Source organism: Danio rerio, chromosome 3, assembly GCF_049306965.1.
Source record: "Danio rerio strain Tuebingen ecotype United States chromosome 3, GRCz12tu, whole genome shotgun sequence".
Taxonomy (NCBI): domain Eukaryota; kingdom Metazoa; phylum Chordata; class Actinopteri; order Cypriniformes; family Danionidae; genus Danio; species Danio rerio.
Window position 1 is genome coordinate 55,338,917 of NC_133178.1, and position 27,011 is coordinate 55,365,927.

The window sequence follows — 27,011 nt, forward strand, 5'->3', positions numbered from 1 at the left end:
TTTAAGTATATTATCAAAATGTTCTGTATTATGTAACGCAGAATGAATCTTCAGAGAGAGTTGAACATTTATATAATGGAAACGTTCTACAATTAAGTTCTGTGTTTTATCTTGTTGTACTGAATTGTAGACAATGGCTGGATCTAGTACTGTCTTTCCTAAAGTGAACTATAGGCTAACACAGCCAGTGGTGTAAAGTAACTACTTACAAATACTTAAATTAGTGTGATTGAGTAGTTTTTCCTCATGAAGTGCAATTTACTACATAGTTTTGATAATGTGTACTTTTACTTTCCCTTGAGTACATTTTTAGTGCTGTATCTTTACTTTTACTCCACTACTTTTCTTCAACTTGCAGACATAATTTTTTTGTCTATGGGGATTAGAAAAGTCAGTCGTTTGATTCCTGTATAGTTGAATCACTCTTAGAAGGTAGATTGCATCATAATGAACTACCTCAAGACATGTGCGATTCATAATTGCAGCAAACTGGAAGCATTAAATTTGTCCAAGAAGATGCCCAAAATCTTTACACGCATTGACCCAGAGTCTGTTTAGATGCATTTCACTGATGAGCAGATGACGGATATTTACTGTATGAAGACCAAAATGGCCTTTAACACCCAGCAGGACAGGTCATCAACATGATGTCAGACTGTCAGACGTTGTACCCTAACGTCATGGGGACGAGGCATTGTGTTTGGAAATGAAAATCGTGTTGGTGTCAGAACCTAACATCAGGCCAATGTCAGTGTCCAACCTAAAATCATGTTGATGTCCTGTGCCTGCATTGTAAACACTTTTCGGGTTTAGCCCCTTTTAAGAATCTGAGGTTGCCACAGCGGAATGAACCACCGACCACCAACTTATCCAGCATATGCTTTACATAGCAGATGCCCTTGCAGCTGCAACCCACAACTGGGAAACATTCATACACACTCATTCACACATACAGTTGAAGTCAGAATTATTGACCCCCCCCCCCCCCCCCACTGATTATTTTTTCCCCAATTTCAGTTTAAGGGAGAGATAAAAAAAAATGTCAACACATTACTAAATATTATAGTTTTAATAGCTCATTTCTAACAACTGTTTTATTGTATCTTTGCCATGATGACAGTAAATAATATTTTACTAGATATTTTTCAGAACACTTCAATAAAGTGACATTTAAAGGCTTAGGTTAAGTAGGTTAACTAGACAGGATAGGGTAATTAGGCAAGTTATTGTAAAACAATGGTTTGTTCTGTAGACTATCAGAAAAAAAATATTGCTTAAAGGGGCTAATAATTTTGTCCTTTAAATGGTTCTTTTAAAAATGTGAAACTGCTTTTTTTCTAGCCGAAATAAAACAAATGATACTTTCTCCAGAAGAAAAAAATATTATCAGACATACTATGAAAATTTCCTTGCTCTGTTAAACATAATTTGGGAAATATTTAAAAAAGAAGAAAAAATTCAAAGGGAGGCTGATAAATCTGACTTCAACTGTATACTACGGACAATTTAGCCTACACCTATACCACGTCTTTGGACTTGTGGGGGAAAGCACCCAGAGGAAACCCATGCGAAGACGGGGAGAACATGCAAACTCCACACAAAAACGCCAACTGACCCAGCCAAGGCTCAAACCAGCGACCTTCTTGTTGTTAGGGAAACGTGCTGGGTGAGTAAATACAATAGTGACTTTACTCTTTAATTTGTTCTAGCTTCACCACCAACACTACTATTTATAGTAATAATAATACTAACAGTAAAACGGTTATCGCAAACAAAGGGCATCTGAAATCGCACAGAATAAGGTAAGTAACTAGGCCTACTTGTTTTGATTAAGTAATTACCAAGTAATCACTGAAAAAGTATGCTACAATGTAGCAGCAAATGTGTTTGTAGCTATATTATGAATGTGTTTTGGATGTAGGCTACTTCAGTCGACATGTAGAGATAGTAGTTTTTGTCTACATGGTTATTTGTTTTTTCTATATTAATTTACGTAAACATTTTGTCATCTGGGCCTAAATTCCCTGCTGAAAAATCCAGCTTAAACCAGCCTAGGCTGGTTGGCTGGTTTTAGCTGGTCGACCAGCCTGGCTAGGCTGGTCAAGCTGGTTCTAGCTGGTCATCTCCAAGCCTGACCAGCTAAGACCAGGCTGGAAATGGCCAAAACCCCTCTAAAACCAGTCAACCAGCCTAGGCTGGTTTAAGCTGTTTTTTTTCAGCAGGTTTTTTTTTTTTTCAACTATACTATTTCTAATGCAGGTCATCATACAATTGTTGAGAAAAGTTTATATTTTAATCACCTCTTTCACGTGACAAACGTCCTAAACATAAGCTGTCCGGACGATTTAGACGTGACTAAGAGGAGACTAACAGAATACATGAGAAAGTAAAGCGAAAAATGCACATTGAGGCCTTTAATTATCATCATCAGTGACGGGAATTATTACTCAGTAGTGCGTTATGCTTTTCAAATTCTGCTGTGCCTCTGTTAAGCCACTAGATGACAGGAGCGACACGCGTGAACCTGCACTGCATTTGCCTGATTGTACAATTTATCAATCTCCTAATTGGGTATCTTAATTACTTAAGAAAATTACCCAATCCTCAATATTAGCCGCTGTTTTGACAACAGACCTGTGAGTAAGGAATAATTAGTCCTAGACTGTAGCTCGCGAGGCATCTTTGTGGGCTATATTACAAACTGGCAGCTTTACTCGTGTCATTATAGCTAATATCTTTGAAAAAAAATGTTAAATGTTTATATTCGCTTTATGTTATAAATATGCAGACAACACGAAAATAACAACACATCTGTAATTTCTGTCGCCTAATACGCACACTAATGAGCTGTTTTCACCCGTAGGCTATATGCGCATGTTTACCTCTTCTTCACAAGTTAAACGCTTATTGTATTAACTTAAAACTGTATTATGTTAAAAAATATCTGCTATTTCTAGTCTAATAAATATTACCCAACGTTTAATATTATTAGGTTATCCATCCCATACAGTTATTATCTGATATAGGCATATTTCAAGTTTAAATTTCACATATATAGCATATAAAATATTGGCTATGTCATTTAACATCATTTATTGCAAAACTAGCCATTTACATGTGTTTTAATGTTCATGTGTTGAAATACTAATATGTATTAGTTATACAAATCTTCTAAAAGCTGTGTTCATATGGCCAAAGCCATCAGATTCCCCTGCGTTATGGAACTTTTCAGTACAACAGCCTATCAATCAGACAGGTAAGTGTTTTAATTGTTGGTCAGACAATTAAAGACAGATCCTCGTTTTCCTCTACTGAGTGTTTGTGTTTTACTTGTCGTTGTTTCTCTCCTCAGTGATTCTGCCCTCCTCCAGCAGTCACTCATCGTGCGTGCGCAGCTCGAGTCTTCACTCCATCACATAAAGCGCGCGCCTGAACATCACACACACACAGTCTGGCTCTGCTTGAGCGTCACTCCGTCTTGGACTATAATAACACTGAAGTTTGGCTTTTGGAGGTCTGTTGCCCGTCCCCTTCTTCAAAGGTATTTTGATGTTACCTACAGAAATCTCAGGAGGAGTGTGTTTCAGCACAAGGTGAGTGCGCGGAACGCGCTGACTGACTGACATCACCTGCTATTGTAAAGTATGACACACAAGATCGGCTACTTCATAATAATGAACTTTTTATGTGGCAAAGAATTCTGCATGGTGTTTTTATCTTATTTGTATTATCAGTTTTACTTACAAGCATGCACACAAACATTGCTTTTTAATATTGCATTACATTTTACAAAAAATGCGGTTTTAGTAGCCTAATGAATTTAATAATTTACGAATTTACATTAATGTATAAAAACAAGCTGAGAAAAATTACAAAGGTAAATTTTCCTTTAAATTTTAGTTAGATTTATGTCTTTAAGAACTGACGAATGTGGAGGAAAATAATTTGTGGAATTTGCAAGTATCAAATGTAAATACACATAATTTTAACACAAAAGAAAGGTTCTTTTACTTTTTTAACAATAGTTTAAACCTTCAGAAATCATAAAAATATCAGTTTTTGTTCCTCAAAACTGAGCAAAAACTAGATCAGTTATTGGCTATATTCTTTTTGGCAATCAATGCATAAAGAATCCTGCAATCTTTCAAATGCGCAAAAAAGCGGTCTTTAGGATCAGACTAAAAAAATAAAAGACAAATAATTTTTTCTCTGAAAAATAATTTAGGCCTATTGAAAGAACCGAAAAGGGTTATTTGGAGTCCCTTTAAAATAAACATTTTAGTTTTTTTTTTTTTTTTTTTTATTGTGACGTTTATTAATAGTTTGTACATTTTAGGACCAAGTTAGGCTAACCAATAGTAGTTGTCATAAAATCCTAAAATTAAACCTCACTATTAAACTAAATGATATATGACTTTAACATCAAATGTAACGAAATCCTTAGATCAAATGTTGGTGGGAGTATCTTTAAATAAGCCTACTTGGCATGACAGGCTCAGTTGTTGTGCGTGTTTCTGCAGAGGGTCTGTTAGCCGAAATCACAACAGCTTGTTTCCTTTACTGTGACAGTGAGGTGGATAAAATAAATTAAATAGAAAAGCACACTATTAAAACACATCTTCCCAATATTGATTGCATTTGGCTGCGCAAAAAAAATAACGATTGTGTATTAATAAATAATAATGCTTAAACACTTTCCACCTAATCTTGGTTATGACAGTGTGATTATTCCTCAGTGAGACTGATGACCCATTAGCCGTGTTTTTATTAATCAACTCATGCAATTAACTGCATTATTAATGTCTAAGACACGCGGTGTGATTTCAGACACGCAATACTACAAATGCAACAGTTTCAAAGGGGGAAAATGGGAAAGAAGCAAAAATAAATTATAATATATAAAACAACAAAATAATATTTTTATTAATATTAATAAAAAACTGAACAAGAATGAAAGGATTAGCCTAAATATATCCGTATTTTTTGCAGGAGCAATTTGGCTGTTTAATAAATGGCTGTTTTAAATCTAATGATGGACTGACAATGATTTTTTTTTTTTTTTTTTTGCCCAAATACCACAGAGCGCTCTTTAAGTGTCGGTCTGCCGCTCCGCGCGCGCCCTTATAAATCGGACACTTTACCTGCACGAGCTCATTATAGAACACTTATAAATACATCAATTAAACATTTCTATTTTACAACGATCGAGAAGAAAAAAAAAACATTGTCCCATAACCTATGCCCCTACAAATAAATATGAACAAGAACACAAACTAAGGTTCAGAACTTGACATTGTTCCAAACATACGAGATCACTTTTAGGCTACCCAACTGTTCCTGTCTATATGTATTTAGGCTTATCTATATGTATTTATATTTGGCTATTTTTTTTTTCAGTACAACCTGCTGATACGATGCCTTAAGTTCAGTATAGCCTGAAGCCGACATCAGCAATGGTGATCATGAAGAAGACAGTGTGCTATTGATTCAAACACAAAATACATACGATATAATGCCAAAAAAAAATAGTGTTGACATTAAAAGGCAAACAGTGTTTCTTAAAACACTATAAGGGCTACATAAAAGAGTAAAGAATATTCAGTGAAAATGTGCATGATGCAGAGCATTCCTCTTTACTTACATTTAAAATCGATAATTGATCATTTAATGCACCTATAATATATGCATATTATTTATAATTTCTTACATAACAATCTGAATTTAACTAGTTGCTGTATTGCCGAATAAGGCTACACCGCAGCCTTAAATAACAAACTCATTTACCTAACCTGAGCTTAAGTCTAACCGATCCACCTGCAAAGTGGCACACAATTGTTGTATCTTACAAATTTACGCTTTTAATATTAAATATTCATATTATCTGCATCTCAATTTTACTTGTAAAACCAATTTAACCGTATATAAGGTAGCCTAAATCAAACAAATAATCATCTTTGCAGTACCCCTTTGTTTAAATTCTGCTATTGAACGATTGATAAAAGGACTAAGCTGAAGGAAAATGAATGAATGAATTAATGAATGAATGGTGAATGAATGATGAACGATTGATACGATACTTTAGATTGCGTTGAATAGCCTAATCATATTTAAAATAAACACCTCAGCATCAGCATGTGTTACGCTTCAACTAACCCTGGGCCATAAAGGGAGCTCTGCCACCTGCTTCATGTTTCACACTGCTCGTCATTTAGCATGCCCAAAACAGCTAATTCAGGTCAATTTAAACACGCTACCCTTAAGCACTGATTGAACATTTACAAACCCTGATTTCCCGGCCTAATTTGCATATGCAGCACTCGACCTGCTTTCTCCGACACTACACGATAAAGTTAACTCTAAACAGACTTTTCGGTATAAACCGGTACAAAGGTGTTTTCTCCACTTTCATTAAGGCATAGGCTATTGACACTTTCAGTCAAACGCTAAAACAAACGCAATAATTAAAGCACGTGATTATTTCGGTCAATCAATTAACAGTCAAACGCTTCATCATCCTTTCAAACTGCGCATGCGCGAACGGCGTGCTTACTCTATTCTAGAACAAAGTGGGTTTTAACCCTGGGTTAAGAGCATTGCTACTAATCCCATAAACAACTGTAAAGCAATCTTTAACCCAGGGTTAAGAGCGGTATTTAAAATGATGACTCAAGGTTTAGAGCAGTGTAAAATGCCCTATTGTAGTCAACCGGTAGGCTAATGTAACAAGTAAAACAATGAAGTAGCTGGCTGCTATTAAAATTAGCACATACTAATGACGTTTTCTGTGTGATGTTGTTGGTCTTCAGTCAGCACTCCAAAGAAGGAAGGAGCGGAATGAAAACAGAAGAAAACCAGTCATGTCTTCAGCAGGCCCCCTCCGCCACACCTTACGGTGAGACACTGCCAATAATCTGACTATCAAACCCCTGTCAGTCTGTGTTATCTCCTTTACATTCAGTAATTCAGAAGATGCTTTTATGCTGAACGACAATAAATGTATTCAAAGCAGTAATAGACCAAAAAACACTATAGCTCCTTGTTAGTCTAATGCAGTACACCATTTTATAGCAAACAATCTTTGTTCTCAGAATGTTCTGGGACTATTTTTTTTTTTTAGATTTATTTTCTGTTGGTTAGTTAGGAAAGTTTATTTGCAAATAGATCACCACAGACAAGAGCATTCACAGAAAATTCTCTTTCAGGTTCCCTTTAACCTGTTACAAAAAATCTCCCTGCAGTGTTCCAATACAATCTGGATGCAGCCTTTATGATGCAAGCTGAGACGGCATCACTCAGCGATGCAATGTCAGACACAATGCACTCAAATGGAGCTAGTGACATCACTGACGGGTAGGGTTAGGGGTGGGGTTAGGTTAGACCAGTGGTTCTCAAACTTTTTTCATCAAGTACCACCTCAGAAAAAAATTGTCTCTCCAAGTACCACCAAAAATGAGCAGTATTGAAATACAGTAGCGTAGTAGGCTCAGTAAAGCGGCTACAACTCTGCTCAGATAAAAAACGTGGCAGATTACCTCAGAAATATAGGCTAAATGTCATATATGGCATATTATATACATCATTTTTGATAAATTTTGAAATATATGTAGCATGTACATGACATATTTCATTCCTCCGCGTACTACTAGAAGGAAGCCCGCGTACCACTAGTGGTACACGTACCACAGTTTGAGAACCACTGGGTTAGACCATTAAAAAGCATTGGATGCAGCTCAGATTGCACTGCACCCGGTCTGCATCCAGACCCCTCTGTAGTGTTCTGTTTGAGTTTTTAAATACCAAAAATAATCAAATGCAAACCACACGTATAAAAATAAAGGAGTCTGGAACCAAAAAGCTCACTTTCCAGTGAAGCCTATGAAGAACCTTTTTTTTTTTTTTTGGTACTCGGAACACAATTTATTGAGCAATTTAAGGCAGGGGTTCACAAGAGTTTCAGTCCGCGACCCCCAAAATAACAATGCCAGTGACTCGCGACCACAAATATTCTCTGAGGTGGTTATAAATATATAAACATTCCACACAACAGCGCACGCATACCAATAGGCCAAAGTCTATTCATCCTTTAATTTTGGAGAACGCCACTCGCAGACTATCCTCGATGTTCAATTGTGGCCTGTATTTTTTTTTAATGTACGTGAGTGACGTAAAGGTGTCAGAAAGTTTAACATGTTGCCATAAACTCAATGTGCTGCATCCGACGCTGTTGCTGTCTTTAATATACCGTAATCACCCCAGGGGTCGCAAAACCATTAAAAAGCTGATGACTTTTTTTTGTGCATGTTGTTTTATAATGTTTACTATTAACATGTTAATAATGTAGTAGAAAACACGTTGTTAAAATGCTGAGTTTCATGCAATTCCTTCAGGTTGCCCTAAAATAAGTTAACTTGATTTAACTGGGTTGAACATGAGACAGATGGATTTGCTCTTCAGTGTTTGGACTCTCAGTATTGAATATTAAGCCACACTGAACTTAACTAAACTGAACTTAAACTCTGAAAAGTGATCTGACACTGTTTCAATTTACTATAATTTTCTAAGGGAAGCGGCCGCTGCTTTGACACGATCTACATTGTAAAAGCGCTATAGAAATAAAGATGAATTCAATTGTAAATGTTACTATTAACTACTGTTTTGTTCGTCAGTAGGTTATGGATAAAATATGGTAATTCTAACAGTTTAATAAAATTAATTAGATTTTTGGAAACCGCCAAGTGACTCCCCCTCATTGTTCCATGACCCCCAGGGGGTCTTGTCCCCCACTTTGGGAACCACTAATCTAAAGGACGTTTTTCCAAATTAAAAAAAATTGTTTTTGAAATGAAGGGATGTTAAATGTTCTTCAGGGAAACATTGATGGCATTAAGAAAAAGCCCTTTATTTTAAGAGTGTAACATTAGTGTATGGGAAACATGTGGTTTGGTGGGGTAAAATTAGCTAATTATTGCTTGTTGACTTCATGTTAAAATAGCTTATTACTGCTGTCATCATGTCCTCTTTATATCGGTTTGTATCTGTGTTGAATAAAGTGGCATTTATATTTTAAATACATGTTTTACAGTAAAATATAGTGCAATACAGTAAAACAGATACAGTGTAGTGCATTTATAGTGTACTTAAATAGACGTAAAACCCAAACTCAGACACGTTCAGAAAACTGGTATGTACTCAAGCTATGTGACTGTGAGAAATACATTCACTACAAATGAATAAACGGCCAAATTAAATTGTTTAACTATAAAACAAAGCAGAAGCAAATATAGCTGTTAGGAGACATCACAGCCTGCACATCAGAGCTTACTGAACACTGCGAACACTGTCAGTGCTTTGTCAGTTCAATCTTATATTTCCAGCACTGCTCTTGTCTTGTCCTGTGTGAAGATGTGCTCGACTCTTTTTGCACTCATTTCTCATGTCTTCATCATTGTTTCTGTATTAAGCGTGTGGTTCGGGCATTTTGTTTTTGATTGCTGTATTTATTAAAGTACTTTTGGTTCAGCATTTGCCTCTTCTCTTTCAAAAAACCTGACAGACACAGCAGGAGTGAGAGGTCTGACTGTATCAGGGAAGCAAAATAGGTTTTTTGGTCTAAAAGTCACAAGCCAATCTTTTAAAATTAAAGTTTCTAAAATGCTCTGAAAAGTTGCTAAATTTAGCAAAAATAAAAAGTCAGCAACACTGGTGTTGGAGGACAAGAGCATTGTTATATAGTAGAAAACACATTGTAAAAAGGCTGAGTTTCATGCAATTCCGTCAGGCTGCCCTCACAAAAGTTTACTCAAATGTTTTTACAAATTTACGTGGGTTGAACATAAAACAATTAAGTTGTCACAAACTCTCAAGAATTGTGTTGATTCCTTTCATTTTTACTAAGTTGTTTGAACATACAGCTAAAAATATCGAGTCTATGAAAAGTGTTAGTAAAAAACTGAACTGAACTTCAGTAGTAAAACTTTTACTAAGCTAAACTGAATTGATTCCCAGTGATGGGTTGCAGCTGAAAGGGCATCTGCATTCTTAAAACAAATGCTGGAGAAGTTGGCAGTTCATTCCACTGTGGCAACCCCTGATAAATAAAGGGACTTAGCCGAAAAGCTAATGAATGGATGAAATTAATTATTTTTAATTTAACTAAAACTACACCAGCATCTTCACTGAACATTACTCTCTCCTGTCTGACTTGCTGGTCCAAAACCTGTAATATTGTTTAACTTATTTACTTTATTGTTTTAATATAGCTTTTTTTTTTCTTTTTGCTGCTTGTTCAAAATACTTATTGGGGGACGACTTAATTTTTTTCATGTACCACCCACTTAAATTTGAAAAAAATGATTAAGTTAATTTAATCGATTTGTGTTGGGACAACATGAAGAAGTTGTGTGTAACCCAGCATTTTGTACAAAGTATATAAATAAAGATGAATTGAATTGATAGAGGTGTTGATAAAAACAATAATCTTAAAACTATTCTTGAGAGTGATTAAACAAATCAGAAAATGGCAGCAATGGTTAAATCAACAAAATAGAGATGATTTAAGTGATATTGTTCTGGCTGATCTACACCTCTGCTTGTTCAAACTACTTTCTTAAAATGAACTAAATCATCACAATTCTTGAGTTTTTTTGGGGAAAACTTAATTGTTTTATGTTTAATCTACTTATAATTGTAAAAACAAGTCAACCTAATTGATTTGTGTTTGGAAAAAATGAAGGAATCGTGTGGAACCCAGCATTTTTTACAGAGTCATAAACCATGCAGAATAAGACCCAAGAGAAGGACAGAATAGAGCTGCGGTCACACTGCACTCTTCTCCCCAGAGTTTTCTATTCATACACACGTGAACGCGTCAGACCGGAAACGCAAGATCATGCGTCAAGTTTCACAGTTCACTGCTTTAGATAGTTCAAGATTGGTGAACTCTGACTTACAAAATCGCATCACGTGATTGCTTTTTAAAATGTCTAATCACCTTGTTTAATTCCACCCCTTTTCGCAGGGCCGTACAACAGAATTTCACATGCTTGAACTCTAGTGTGACCTCAGCATAAAAAAATAGAATTAAGTGGACTGAAAAAAAAAAATTTTTTTCAAACTACTTACTTAAAATGAGCTGAAACAACACATATCTTCAAAGTTTAGGGGGACAATTTAATTGTTTTATGTTCAATTCACTTAATTTGTTAATTTGTGGCCGAGAAAGCTTAGCGTGGTGCAATTTAAGAAAACACATGCAATTCCAAAAAGTGTCGTAAATTGTTAAAAAAAAAATCGTAAAACGTAAACGGATCCATCACATTTAAGGGTCTTCTTAAAACATTTCCATTGCGTAGTGAGAAAATGCAATGCGTTTTCGTTAGTTTGCGTTGTAAGAAAATGCAGCGCGTTTTTTAATAATGTGAATGCGTTGTGAGGATTTGCAGCATGTTTGCTGTCAAACAGATGAAGATCTTTTCTCAATTTGCTGCCGTTTTTTTTTTTTTTTTTTTTTTTTGGTAATTGCACATGTTCTTAAATTGCAGCATGTTAATCTCTCATGGCCACCATAGATTTGTGTTGGGACAACATTAATGAATTGTGATGAACCCTGCATTTTTTACAGTGTACAATCGTTCTTACAAATTTTAGTGACTTAAACATAAAACAATGCCTAGAAAAACTTTAGAATTGTGTTTTTCTTTGCTCATTTTAAATAAGTAGCTAAAATAAGGAGCAAAAATAATTTTTTGGGTCATTCACCATAACTGAAAAATGTACTTACTATTTACTCACCCTCAAAGAATTCCAAACCTTTGAGTTTCTTTATTCCATTGAAGACAAATGAATGTATTTTGATGTAAGCTGGAAACCTGTAAGCTTTGTCCTCCATTGTAGAAAAAACAAATGACAGGTTACAGGTTTCCAGCTTTCTTCAAAGCATCTTCTTTTGTGTTTAACAGTAGAAACTCAACAGTAGAAGTACATTGTCAATGTGATTTTGTTTTTATTTTGAGGACGGCACCACAATGCACTTCACTCCACATTTCTCCTTTTTGAATCTTTACATGTTGATCTGCATTCTATGATGTGTGTGTATTGCGTCTATTGCTGTAATGGTGCAATTATTTGTGTCCTGGCGTCAGCTGACTCCTGTTCTCCTCCACCAGACCATGTGGGAGGAGGTGAGGTGTGCGCAGGCTGCGAGTCCCCCATCGCGGACCGGTTCCTGCTGCGCGTCAATGAACTGTCCTGGCATGAGACCTGTGTGAAGTGTGCGGTGTGTCGCAGCGCTCTGAGCGGGACCTGCTACTGTCGGGACAGACTGCTCTACTGCAAGCACGATTACGAGAAGTAAGACAGTTCAGTGTTTATTCTAGTACTGTACACATGCAGTTAAAGTTCTGGTGTAGCAAAATCTTCAGCTTTCAGTGCACTGTAGAACATCCCTCTGATCTCTCTATAAATGTAGCATGAGTGTTTTTGTTCTGATCATGCTGTGATGCTGAAGCCTCTGTTGGGAAATATTAAGAATTTTGGAAATATCGTTTTTTTTTTTTTTCAGCCCTCACTGAAAATCCAGTCAGGGATCCATTTTATTTATATTTTTATAATCTTTTTATTGTTTTTAGCATAAGAAAACAATCAATAACACAAACAGAACAAAAAAGGGTACATAGGCCATTTCAAAATACACAAATAGTCGGACACAACATAATACAACATCATCCAGAAAGCCTAAGGAAATAAATAGAATTAAATATACAGTAAAACAATAATAATTTACAGAGAAATGTGTAGGCTCCACAACTCGACTTACTCCAGACCAATCCCACCCATAAAGAGTTACAAGTCAGCATTACAGATATAGAACATAGTTGGGTTCCAGATTTTAAAAAATGTGTTTAGTTTGTTTGTCATCCCATATCGCATTTCCTCCATGGGCAACATGTACTTAAGCTCCTAATCCAAATTTTGAAGACGGGCACATAATCTGACTTCCAATTTTGTAAAATTATTTTCTTTGCTAATATCATACACAAAGATCTAGAGAAATCTTTTATTTTTGAGGTGTCTCCGAAAATGCCCAATTTTTGATCTGGTGACAGATTAATCCTGTATACTTCAAATATAAAATTAAAAATGCTCTCAATCAGGAATCCATTTACCAAAACCATTGAAAGATAGCCAACTGAGATTGGCCAAAGTTCTGTCTTTACAAACATAGTTTATTATTTTGGTGTTGCCCGAATCCAACGTTTCAATGCCAGTGTCACAAACATTTGTGGTTGCGATTGCAACTGTATTGCAATTGTAGAAATATCTGTTAATTAAAAGTTTCCACATTTTGTGATTCATTTTCTGATTATTAATGTGAACTGCATTATGGGACATCGATCTCTGCTCTGTCGACTTTTGATGTTGTAAATTCAACTCTACAGTTTAACAAAGTGACTTTTATTGACATTTTTAGCGGTTTGAAATAACAGTGAAAGAAGTAATATATTGAGAAATAAATCTGTAAAATAACTAAAAATGTGCTGGCAGTTTATTACAAGGTTTTTGTACTGTGCAACACCAACCCTGACAATATATCACTTTCAATTATCAAAAATGTTTATAAAAGTCACTTTTTTGACCTTTTCAAAGTTAAAAGTTGCTGGAAGAAAGATCAGGGTCCCATGATGGAGTTCAATAACATAAATAAACAGGAAAAATAAGGAAAACTGATCATTTACATTTTTTTTTTGAGTGAAGAGCTGTAGTTAAGAGAATAGTTTATGGCTGTATTCTATTCCTAGTTATTACTCCCCATGCCCTGTTCCTTTCACACACTTCATGATCCACTGAAGGATTTTTAAAAAGCATAAAGTTGTCTCTCTCACATTTACTGTGATTTCATTAACTCTTCAGATGGACAATACACTCCCTTCAAAGTGCACTTTGAAATCATTTATGCCATTTTGAATGCAGCACGTGGCTCATGATGAAAGCTATAGGTGACTTGATATTATTTACAAGCTGAACTCTTTGATGCATCTCCAAAGTTTGTGAAAACAAAACGCATACAGTTGCAGTTAGAATTATTCATCCTCCTTTGATTGATTTATTTATTTATTTTTAATAATGTTCAACAGAGCGAGGAAATTTTCACAGTATTTCCAATAATATTTTTACATTTGGAGAACTGGACAACTGTTTTATTTTTGCTAGAAAAAACTTTTTTTTTTTTAAACACCATTTTTAGGTCAATATTATTAGCCCCCTTAATTGTGTTTTTTAAATGTCTGCAGAACAAACCATCGTTATGTAATGATTTGCCTTATTACTCTAACTTGCCTAATTAACCTAGTTAAGCATTCTAGTATCTTAAAAAATATCTAGTCAAATAATATGTACTGTCATTATGTCAAGGATAAAAGAAATCAGTTAATAAAAATGAGTTATTAAAATATTATGTTTAGAAATGTGTTGAAAAAATCTTATTTCTGTTAAACAAAAATTGGGGGTTAATAATTCAGGGAGGCTCAAATTATTACTTTAATTGTATGTTAATGGTTTGAATGTATGTGTACAACATGTATGCAGTAGTTTGAGTGTAAAGATGTAAAAATAGACCTTTAAAATAATAATAATTAACAATATCCTACTTTAAGAAATTATAGTATAAATCATTTCAGTATTGAATAATTAATTGTAATTAAATGCATCAAATAAATGAAAGCAGTTTTTACATCATTATTTGACCAAAGATCAAGGTTCTGTAATGCAATTCAAAAACATAAATAAACAGGGGGGAAAAATATGAATCACAAAATACGGAAAATTGCTAACTTACAGTTTACAATTTTAAAAAGAATAGAGTTTTCTCTCTCACATTTACTGTGATTTGCTGTCAAGGTATTTCGAGTTATTTTTATAGTTCAGTTTTACATCTTCAGATTTACATTTGTGCTCCCTTCATAGTGCACTTTTGAAATAATTTATAGCATTTTGAACGCAGCCATGATGAAAGCTATTGGTAACTGGATATTATTTACAAGCTAAAATCTTTGTTACATCTTCATAGTTTGTGAAAAAAAAAACATATGTTTTAATTTATAATTATAATGTATACTGTATTGGCCTACAACATGTGCAGAGGTATGAGTGTCAAATATTTAAAAGTAGACCTTCCTTATAATAATATTAATATTAATAAATAATAATAATCAATAGCCTACTTAATAATAGTAAAAATAATTTCAGTATTGATTAATTCATTGTAATTTTATACATCAAATAAATGAAAGTAGTTTTTACATCGTTATTTGACTATATATAGTTTCTATATGAGACATGTTAGATATTGTAACGAGTTAGAATAAAATATAGAAAATTATCAACATTAATGTTAATGTTGTGTGCTGTTAACTCAAGTGTTGTAGTTAAGAAAAAACTAAATGCATGTTTTTATCAAACTTTTATCAAGATTTTTTTTTTAAATGATGCGGATTTTCTCTAAAGAAGTTGTTACTTCAGTCCAATTAGAGTTTCATTGTGGACATTTTAACTAACATGGTTCAAGAGATGGTTCAGTGACTGAGAAATTACAGGTTTGAGAAACAGTTGCGTGTATTACATGGTTGTTTGGGAAATGCATCCCAGGTTAATTGTGATCTGGAAGACAATAAAAAATGTTTTAGTTGGGTAATTTTTTTATTTATTTAAAAAATGCAATTGTTTTAAAAAAAAAATGTATGCAAATATTTTTAAGATCTATTAGGTTTCAATGTTTTGTGAGAAAAAAAAAATAGGCAGATTTCAAAGATCTGTTTTTCGACAATCATGAGTTATAAATTTATTGAATTGTATTCCAGCTGTATAAGTTTGTTTTTGATCTCAACCAGATTTTAAAATACTTTGCATGAATGTACACTACTGTGCTGCAGATCAAAAATGACATCCAGAATAATGGACAACCATCAGATTTAATGGCAATGAAATATGAAGTGCCTTAAGGATCTGTCTTAGGCCCTTTACTATTTCAAATACACTTGCTGTCCCAGTAGACGTTATTAAATTAGCTTTCACTCCTATGCAGATGATACACAACTATATATTTAAACAAAGCTCAAAAACTATGATTCACCAAACAAGCTAAAAGACCTAGAAATAATAAAAAGAAAGACCACAATAACAATTAGAGTGGTTGTGCTGCATGTTAACATGCTATATTTGCTCCATTATGTTAAACTCCTATTGTTATATTAGGAAGTTGTTTCTAAGCATAGGTCGAGAGCTGTAGTTTAACCATACAAGTTTGTGTTGATCTTTGTGAACCCGATTTATAGAGCACATGTATAAGCTGAATAAATAAGCTTGATGTTTGGCTTGTTAGGATTGGACAATCTTTGGCTAGCTATTAGAATATCGTGAGTCTGAAGGTTAAAAAATAAAATCTAAATACTGAGAAAATCATATTTTAAGTTATGCAAATGAAGTTCTTAGCAAATGTTGAGTTTTAATAGTCAGAGTAGGAAATGTACAAAATATCTTAACTGAATATAATATTTACTCAATATTTTAATGATTTTTGGCTTAAACATAAAATCTCTTTTGCATTTACCCATACATACACTCAAAAATTGATGTTTGCTGGTTGTTCAAATTACTTAGTAAAGGTTCAGGAAACCCTGAAGTACTTTTTTTTTAAAGATTGTACCAGATGTGTGTGTTGAGCATCATTTAATTGTGGATAAACCTGGATCACTTTAATCCTTTGTCAGCTAATTTCATCTTCCGAGTTTAAAATTATTAGTATCAAAGGGGGCAGGATCAAAATCGATGACATAGCGCAAATCTTCTAGCCCAGTGATGACCTGTCGGTTTCTCATTATTATTCATAGACATGAGATTTCTTATCCTATGAGAAGACACTGCTTCTTAATTATTGATGACTGTATGTGCTTTGCATGAGAGTTGGAGAATGGCAGGCTTTGTCTTTTATCAGTTGAGTTTGTTACCATTCAGACACATTGCCTATATCTGTGCTGCTGTGTTCACGCATGGTTAAAGTTTACAATCCTCCAGATTACCGGCAGGGTTAATGGCTGAAATAAATAGGGCAAGAGACCTGCTGCACTGCTATCTCAGACCCGGCAATTTAGGAGGAGAGAAGTCCTCTTCATTTATAGTGTTTATTCATTCATACATTCATTTTATTTTTGGCTTAGTCCCTTTATTAGATTGGGGTTGCCACAGTGGAATGAATCGCCAACTTATCCAGCATATGTTTTACACAGCGGATGCCCTTCCAGCCACAACCCAACACTGGGAAACCCATACACACTTATTCACACACATACTCCGGCCAATTTATTCATTCATTTTCTTTTCGGCTTGGTCCCTTTAATTATCTGGTGTCACCACAGTGGAACAAACTGCCAACTTATCCAGAATATGTTTTACCCAGCACATGCCCTTCTAGTTGCAACCCATCACTGGGAAACATCCGTACACACTCATTCAAACTCATACACTACGGACAATTTAGCTTACCCAATTCACCTATACCACATGTCTTTGGACTGTCCAAAGACTGACCCAGATAGGGCTCGAACCAGCGACTTTCTTGCTGTGAGGCAGTCGTGCTACCCACTGCACATCTGTGACACCCTCATTTAGTGTTTACATAAACATAATAATCTTTATATTAATTTAACAAACATTTTTTGAAAAAAATTCTGAGGTAGACCTTAACTGAAAGAGGAGGGCTTCATAAAACAACACAATTGCTGAGATCTTTGGGGCAATAACTTAATAGATTTATGTCCAATTCACTTAAATTTGTAAAAACTAACACTTTAACGTAATTCCTTCATGTTGTCCCAAACACAAATCGATTGTGTGGAACCCAGCATTTTTTACAGTCTACTATACTATACAGTACTATGTATACTACTGTACTATACTACTGCCATTGCCAAAAAATATACCTGTTCAACAAAAAAATGGTTTTGTGGTCCAGTGTCACATTTTAGTTCAGTTAACCAATAGTCCAATTTTAAACAATTGCATCCTTTTTTTGTGTGTGGAAAACAAAGGAAAAACCTGAAGAATCATAAAGGCAGGGGAGCATTTGGAACATGTAGAAAATGAACATGGTAGAAATGAACATATTTTGGGTGAACCGCTGCTTTAAAGGCTGATTCTCTGATAAAAACTGCCAGTTATCGGTTTGGGTCAGAGGGAGATTCCCAGCAGCCATAATTTCCCTGTGACATCAGCAGGAGTGTGGACAGTTGAAGGGCGATTTTGTGGCCTGTTATCACTGCTGTGAGAAGTGTCAGACACCATGGAGAAGTGTGGACTCTCCCTATGTTGCTGACATCTGGAGGCCATCCAAAAAGAAGAGACCGGACAGGATAAAAGGACTCTGGAAGAGTCTGAAATCATTCTTGCCAGGAAGACAGATCACCGGACTGTTCTGGGGTATGAAATTACCATACTAACTTGACATCGCTTCACACCGTGATGAGAAATGGGACTATAGATTTGATAATTGTTTTGCATAGAGGCTGGCAGCAAAGCATGTCATAATGAGGCTAAAAGTGATCAACGATTACAAACGAGAAGCGGATGCTGGCTGCTGCTGTTTTTCCCCTGGAGCGGGATCTGTCGGTGTTATTTGAGTTTGTTTATCGTTTGCGTTCAGGACTTGGATTTTTGTGCATTACTTATAATACATTTAAAATCCATAGACTATTTTCTTGTTCCAGATCTGTTTTACGACCCAAAGAATCATTGTTCAAGAGTAAAACATTTTGTTTTTTTAACAGCTTGTGAAAAAAGAAATCCAGTTTTGAAAGTTTATGCAAGATTTCATATTATTGTAAGAAACTTCAAGTTCGGTAAAGAAAGCTTTCGGCTTGACATTCAGTTCTTTTCCTATAAATACACTGTGCGCTGCCATAGACATGGATATAATATGTTCTCCATGATTTGGGAGTCTGGATGAATGTACTCCTGCCCCAAAATCTCAGGTTTTAAAAATGTATTCATTAATTTTCCTTTAGTCTAGTCCCTGATTTATCAGGGGTCGCTACAGTGAAATAAACCACTGACTACAATATCTTCTTCTTCTTTGGCCTTAGTCCCATTTGGTTGCGGGTTCGGCTCTTTGAAACAAGCCATTTTAGACTTGTCCATATGATAACGACTTTTTTACACATTCAGGCCGGCCTGTCGTCTGGGCCTGTCACCCTCATACACTCATACACTCCGGACAATTTAGCCTACCCAATTCACCCCAGCATGTCTTTGGACTGTGGGGAAAACCAGAGCACCCGGAGGAAACCCACACGAATGCAGGGAGAACATGCAAACTCCACACAGAAACGCCAACTGACCCAGCCGACGCTCGAACCAGCGACCTTCTTGCTCTGAGCAGACAGTACTACCTACTGCGCCACTGCATCGCCAAGTCCCACACATCAATAGTTTTTTCTGATTCTCCCTTTAACAAACAGCTTCCTTTAATAAAGATGTTTATTGCTAAAGCACTTGTCAGAAAATTGACAGGAACACGGCACAAGGCTGGGGCTATAATGCTGAGGTATTTTTTCAAAAATAAACTTCAGCCACTGACTCTTCACAGCCTCATCTTTGCGGTACGGCTAAAGATTTGTTACAGCAGTGATTCATTCAAACAGCTCTGAGTCGACTCTTTTATAGATGAATCAATAGTTTTAAACAAGGTGCACTTTCAGATTTTAGCCTTAGCTGGTTATTTCACTTCACTTAGAGCCATCGTACATGAAAGGTCATTATCAAAACTCATAATAGGGGCTCTTTAATGCTTTAATGTGTGCAAATATTCATTTTAAACTAAATTCAGTTCCAAAAGTGTGTAATAAGAAAAATGTGTTTTCAAAAGTCTTTGACACATACTAATACTAATAATAATAGTAATAATAATAATAATAATAATAATAATAATAATAATAATAATAATAATAATAATAATAATAATAATAATAATAATAATAATAATAATGGGTCATACCCAACCACATAGTGAAGTGACCACATCAAAATGAACAGGAAACATGTCAAACTGTATTTATAATGAAAGAATAATTATAAATAATAAGTGATGTGTATTTTGATGGTTAAGGATTTGTTTCTTATCCTATATTTTCAGGAATTGCTGTGAATCTTTCTTGCCCAAACGGACCTGAAAGTTTCACTAGGGTGATTAAAGATTTAATATTCTCTCATCTTATTTCTTTATTTCAAGTCAGGCACAATGATTGTGCGCAGTCAGTGTGTGGATGTGAATGTTTGGTTTGCAGAGGTTATTAGTGGATCTTGCATGGTATGTGCTGTATTTGTGGAGGAGAGTTGGCACAGTGTTGTGCGGGTGACCTTGACTGAATCCTCAACAATGTCTCCTTGTGTTCTCGCGGTCTGTCCATCAGCACGGCCGCTCCTGCCTCTTTCACCCTTGTCCCATCTGCAGCAGGTGTGTGCTCCAGTTTGGGGGTGCCAAGGAATCTTTGATGGTGTTAAAAAAATGAAATTTGGGCAACAGCAAAAAACGCTTGTGCTAATAATATACTTTAGTGTAAAAGACCTGCTTAAATATTCTAAATGTAATAATGTCCTCGTAAAATCTAAATTAACTTTTTTTAGGATCAGTATTTTAGTCTAAATATCTATATATGATATCTATCTATCTATCTATCTATCTATCTATCTATCTATCTATCTATCTATCTATCTATCTATCTATCTATCTATCTATCTATCTATCTATCTATCTATCTATCTATCTATCTATCTATCTATCTATATAAAATGCACCAATAGATCGACAAAATTAGCTATTAGAAGATATAAATATTCAAAGTGTGCAGTTTGTTACTTATATTGATTAATGATTTTTTTTGTCATCACCTTAAACTTCAGTTTCTCATCAAATCCTCTGACCAATCAAATGCTTTATAGACGAATTACCGGTTTGTAAACAATCAGGACCCGCGCGCAGCGAGGTTGCAAAAAAAAAAAACCGGAAGCGCTAGCATTTACAGTTAAGAAATGACATCTGATGCGGTACAGAGTTTGTTGTTGTATTAGAGATAAGTTATATTGATTATATATTATACATATTATTTACATAATGCTTTCAGCGTGTTATAACAGCTTGTCACCCAGTAATAAGCACAGTTATTCTGTAAAATTAACGTTAAAGCAAGCAGCGTTTGTCTGACAGGTCCATTTGCAATAGCACCCTCCCAATTTATATTGGATAAGTCAAAATGGCCAAGCATTCAGCCCCAAATATACAACTCTAATGAAACTCCAAGTGATTTTACAAGAGAGAAGTTAAAGGCCTACAAGTCTTTGTATGCCAACAATTTTTTTCTGTGTGGTCATATGCAAGAAATAAGGTTCCATGATTACCAGATTCAAAACTTTGTAGTGCTAAAAACCAAAGTTCTGCCTAGTCAAAGACAAAGAAAAAAGACGGAACTGTATAAGGCCTGGGTTATCATCAACAAGCAAAACAACTGCATTCTGCGAACTGCAGCTGTATGGCAGGGTTTGTGAACTTACACTTTCACGTTTCATTCCAAGCATACAGTGTCCGTAGCAGACATCCCAACTTGGGAAAAGTCATTTCCGGGGGATACAGAGTTGATTTGCGGGAGGTAGCGGGATATTGGGTGTTTGAAGAGCGGGGCGGTGGTGGTGGTGGTGGGGGGGGGGGGGGTGCGTTGAGTGAGCAACGTATCTGGGTAGGGGGGCGTGTGCGCGGGAGATGTCCCCGAAGAGCGGTGAGAGTTGCGTGCGTCATGTGGCATAACATTACCTGAAGAGTGGTAAGTGTGAGTTGCGCGCGACATACCTTAAGAGCTACGAGGGATGCGGTGGAGAGAGGGCTGTGCAACGTATTTAAGGACCGGGCAGGAAGCGCGCGATTTCCGGGAGATTATCGTTCATTTCCGGGGCATCCGGGAGTGTCTATGCATTTGAGGGATACTCCCGCAACTTCCGGGAGAATTGGGATGTCTGCCGTAGTTTAATTAACCACATTTAACTGTATTTGCTGAAATCATTGCTGCAATCAAAAACGAGTAATGTATATGATTTAGCATAGCGTGAACATACCTGATATGAAATGAGAACTGCAGAGTCGAGCATTTTTAATTAGGTCGTCATGATAACATTGAACTTTGAATATAACTCCATCTTTCGTGTCTTTATTTTATTTAAGAACTATCAGTCATATCTTGGATATCTTGAATCTATTTTTAATAGTTGGAAGTAAGATTTTTTTATTTTTGTAACTTTTTTGGGTGTTTTTTCTGACTGTTCTTGATCCATCTCCTCTTCATTCATGGCGTATAGGAATCCCTTTAAAACCTTTCTTCTATTAGGAATGAAGTCACCTCGGGTGACTCTGACCCAGGTAAATGAGAGTGTTATACTGGCTACAATAAACTTGCAAGGTGACGATCTGAAGAAATAAATAGAAAACCAAAATGCTATTGACTATTTTTTTTTTAAGAGGGAGGAGCTACTCTATGTCTTTATTTGTCTTCATGTCTGCAACGGTTCACTGACTTTACAATGAATGGGGAAAAGTGTAATGCGTAAAAGTGGTATGTCAGCCACAGTGAAGGAAATCTTCTGGTTGAAATAGCCGATCACATGCTTCTGTGGGGGGAGCGGCTTGTACAGATTCACTTGTTTCTTATGGTAAACCCTGTCACTTGGTGATCTCCATGTGCCTGCATTGATTTTGACAGGAAAAATATAGTACAGCACATCCCATCAAATATTATGTCCTTCCAATATCGTAATGTAGTCTTTGCTCAGGTTTTGCCTCTGTTCTTGTAGTGCAGGGGTCTCAAACTGCCAGCCCCCTGGCCAATTTGAGGCCCTGCCTCCTCCTCCATCTGGCCCCCAACTGAAGTCAAAAATATAACGAGATTCGACCCAACAAAACATATATTTTTGAATCACTATCATTGTTGTGCAGTCGCATATACACTTGTGGTTTTGAGTAAAAAGTTCAAAGCACAGAAAATAATAACTTTTGCAATATTTTAATCCTTTAATTAATTTATTTTTTTGTAAAGATATTTGTGTATAGCTGTACATTCAGCGTGTATTAAGCAATGTGTAAGGGAGGCGCACAACTAATGCGCACTGAGCTGGACTTTAGACCTCCTCTTAGCTGGTCTATTGTACAGTCTAATTTAGTTCCTCAAAATAGCAACGTGCCAGCAATGAGCTTTAACACACCTCCTTTTTAGATCAGAACGTCAATGGGTGCATATATGAGCGCAAATGCATTTGCTATTTAAGCAGCGTTGTGCAAAACATCAAAACGACTCTTGCTCCGAGCTGAAACTAGCAAACAACAATCGTGTCGCGCCTTACGCCGCACTGCACCAGGTGTATAATAGGGCCCATTGTCTTACAATATTCGTTAAACTTTTGGTTTAGCAACAATAGATTGAAACATTATTATTATTGTTGTTATGCCTATTATTAAACTGTAGTATTTTCAGCAATTTAAACTACCCTTTCAATATGCACAACCAGACACAAAAAAAGGAGCTTTGATACTCTGGGGACGAATGTCTGAGTGCATCAATTACATCACGTTTCCTCTTTTTTTGTGTGCTAGAATGTTAAAGTGGCCTTCCTTTGAATTGTCAGTCACTGATATGGCCCCCTCCGCCAATTTGAGTTTGAGACCCCTGTTCTAGTGTATATAACCACATCCTCCACTTACCATTGAAACCACCATAAAGGAGGTTAGTGTCATGCCAGTATTTGTGAATGTGCAGTTTTGTTGCTGATTAAAAATGTGTAATTTAACTGCGAGTTCAGTTTTTGAATATTTCAAGATTGTCTTATTCATTTAGATAGGAATTTAGTCTTACTACATCACACATTAATGTAATGGTACATTTCAAAGCACTTCATGCAAACTTTATAGGGCACCTATGATGAAAATCATCTTTTGTAAGCTGTTTGGACAGAACTCTGTGCAGGTATATAGTGTGTCCACAGTCATATTGGAGTGATATAAACACAATAAGTCTCTTTTTTTATTTCCTGATATTAAAGTAGGATTCAAATCTCTCCCATTTTGAGGCCGACCGTAACTTGATGTAAGAATGCGATTTCCCCGCCCACCGAATTGATTGACAGCCGTGTATTAACATGTCTCCGTAGTAACAAGTGTAATCATATCAACAAGATACACAAAGCAACTGAGTTTAAAAGATCTGTTCAGCTCTCTGTGATCATCAATCATCATCAAATGTGATCAAGAATGAGTTTTACAAGTTTAAAATGTTTTTAAAACAGTGCATGTTTGTAATTACAGCCTTTTAAAAATGTTTGTAATGAATTATATCGATTTTACCATCTTTACTTTATCACCACAGCCACATGTCAGTACAGTTATAAAAGAAGACGCTTCTATCCTGGTTAGTGGAGTATCATTGCAACTCCACAGCAAATACATCAAATAACTATTAGGAAAGTTCTTACTGTACTATTTCTTACAAACGTTACATGAAATCTGCTTCCCTTTATGTCTGTGACTGTGCTGTTTATCTGACGAAGCCGAGGAGCAGACTGAGGCACACTCTGACAGGGGATCGGTGGTTGGGGAGAACTAGTATTAAAGGCTCAGGCCACAAACACAGCTACATTGTGTTCAGAGCAGAAAATCCGATATTCTAAAAGGTATAACAAATAATCTGATGGGTGTTTTGAGCTAAAACTTTACAGACACATTCTGGAGACACAAAAGACTCATCTTAAATGTTGAAAAAGAGGTAAAATAGGTGCCCTTTAAATAAAAAAACTACTTTAATACTTGTATTAGCAAGAAGAGGATTGAGAAGCAGTTATCCACTTCATTTGCTACAGTTTGTAATGAATTAATCTTTGTGGCACAGATTCAACAAGGAGCTGGGAGCACTCCTAAAATATTTTGCCTCAAATTGACATGATAACAACGCAGAGTTGCTGCAGGATTGTGTGATGTACATTCTTGATGTGAATCTCCTGTTTCAGCACATCCCAATGGAGCTTTATTGGAATCTGGAGTCTGTGGAGGCTATTTGAGTACGACAAACTCATTGTCAGGTTCAATATGGCAGTTTTAGATGATTCAAGCTTTGTTTATTGACATTCTCTTCTGTTTGAAGTACGTAGCATCACAAGATGGACACACTGTGGTCATAAAGGGATGAAGATGGTCAGCAGCAATATTTATAAATCATGCTCAGATGATACCAAGTGGCCTAAAGTGTGCCAAGTAAATCTTCTTCACACCATCACACCACCAGTAGCCAAATTCTGACTCTACAATCTGAATGTTGCAGTAAAGACATTCAGATTGATCAGATCAAGCAGCCTTTTCAGTCTTCTATTGTCTATTATACCCCCCCCCACCCCCCCCCCCCCCCCAAATAAAAAAATTTAAATTAAAACTATACGCAATCAATACTACATATTGGGTATATCTCATCCAGTATATTAAAATCATAATTGGATTCAGTCTTATTGGAAGCTGCCTCCCTAATCTAATTAGCAATGGTGTCTCTTTAGATCCAGGAAGGGAGACACAGTTTTAAGCTTTGTACTGTAGTTGAGCCTACTTGCATCATGGTCATTGTGCATACTTTTATTCACACTTTTAGAACAATCTATTAATTTTTTTTTTTAAACAAACACTGATACGCCAAGGGAGAAAATTTGTTTAAAACATTGATTCAAACCTAACATGTTTTCATCAACAGCCAGTGTCACCTTTTTTTCTGGCTCAATTATATGTGGACAGATTTACAATGTGCCCTTAAACAACAAGATTCCAGTGACAAGCAATATGGCTGTATGCATCATATATGACAGTAACATGACAAAAACATTTTTAGGGATAGGTCACCCAAACCTGAAAATTTACCCTTTGTGTTCCAAACCAGTTTGAATTTCTTTCTTCTGTTGAACCCAAAAGAAGATATTTTGAAAAATGTTGGAAAACTGTAACCATTGACCTCCATAGTATTTGTTTTTTCTGCTATGGAAGTAAATGGTTACAGGTTTTTAGTATTCATCAGTATTCAGAACAGCAAAAAAAAAACTGGAACTGGTTTGGAAACAGTCAATGATGACAGAATTTTATTTTTATTTTTTTGGATTAAATATTTTTAACACCACAGAAGTTCAGAAAAGTGTACTGCACTCCCAAATGAACAGGTTTACAATATCATTTATAAATATTAAACCTTTTTAACATTATTAAAATCACATGCTAAATGTGATGGATATTTTGGTTCACAGTTCTAATGTGTAATGCAAACTGTATGTTTGCTAGTTATTTTACTTTCAAGATCTGAGGTAAACTGCTGCCGCTTTCAGCATGATAATAAATGTCAAGTTTATTGGTATTCAGCCTCACACTGGTAATATTAAGTCAAAGATGATCAATAGATTGCCATGCGTAAAATGATTTTATATTTTAAAAAAAACACCTAATGTGAAGAGCATTTAAAATCCACAACAAGCCATTGATTATCCTGCTTATCCCATAGTCATTTGCCAAGTTAACTTATTAAAACAATTTTTTCACTTAGCACAACAAACTCTGATCAAATATTTGTCAGTTATGACATGTTGGGAGTGTGTGTGTGAATGTTAATGTCATAGGCATATCTAATGGCTCATATCTCTTCACAAATATTTTTCACAAATATTTTTGAGCAGATTTGTGAGTTTGTTAACCCCTTAAATGTCCACCATGCAAAAAATATTTGGATTGCATTTCTTAACAATTAATGTTGCTAGTTAACACACTGAATGTATTTCATTTTCAACACATTCCATAATTTCTAAAATGTCAGCTTCTACCAAATGATTGATATGTCGATTTATGGTAGAAGTAACTGAATCAATACATATACAATGAAAAATCTGAAAATATAAAGTGTAAGACCAATTTA

At 35.5% G+C, this 27,011-nt stretch overlaps 1 protein-coding gene across 3 annotated transcripts in view; it reads left to right on the plus strand.

The window, feature by feature from the left end:
* The first annotated feature begins 3,446 nt into the window (after positions 1 to 3,446).
* Positions 3,447 to 27,011, plus strand: part of lmx1al (LIM homeobox transcription factor 1, alpha-like) — an 84,117-nt gene continuing 60,552 nt past the window's right edge. For 2 of the 3 annotated variants that reach the window (XR_012401233.1, XM_009299784.4), the window contains exons 1-3: positions 3,447 to 3,593; positions 6,807 to 6,892; positions 12,165 to 12,348. Coding sequence is in view for 2 of the 3 variants with exons in the window: in XM_009299784.4 (XP_009298059.1) it covers positions 3,550 to 3,593; positions 6,807 to 6,892; positions 12,165 to 12,348 (314 nt within the window). In the remaining variant the exon portion in view is untranslated. Of the gene's footprint in view, positions 3,594 to 6,806; positions 6,893 to 12,140; positions 12,349 to 27,011 lie in introns of all 3 variants that reach the window. The other variant, XM_073945062.1, reaches the window with a different exon arrangement.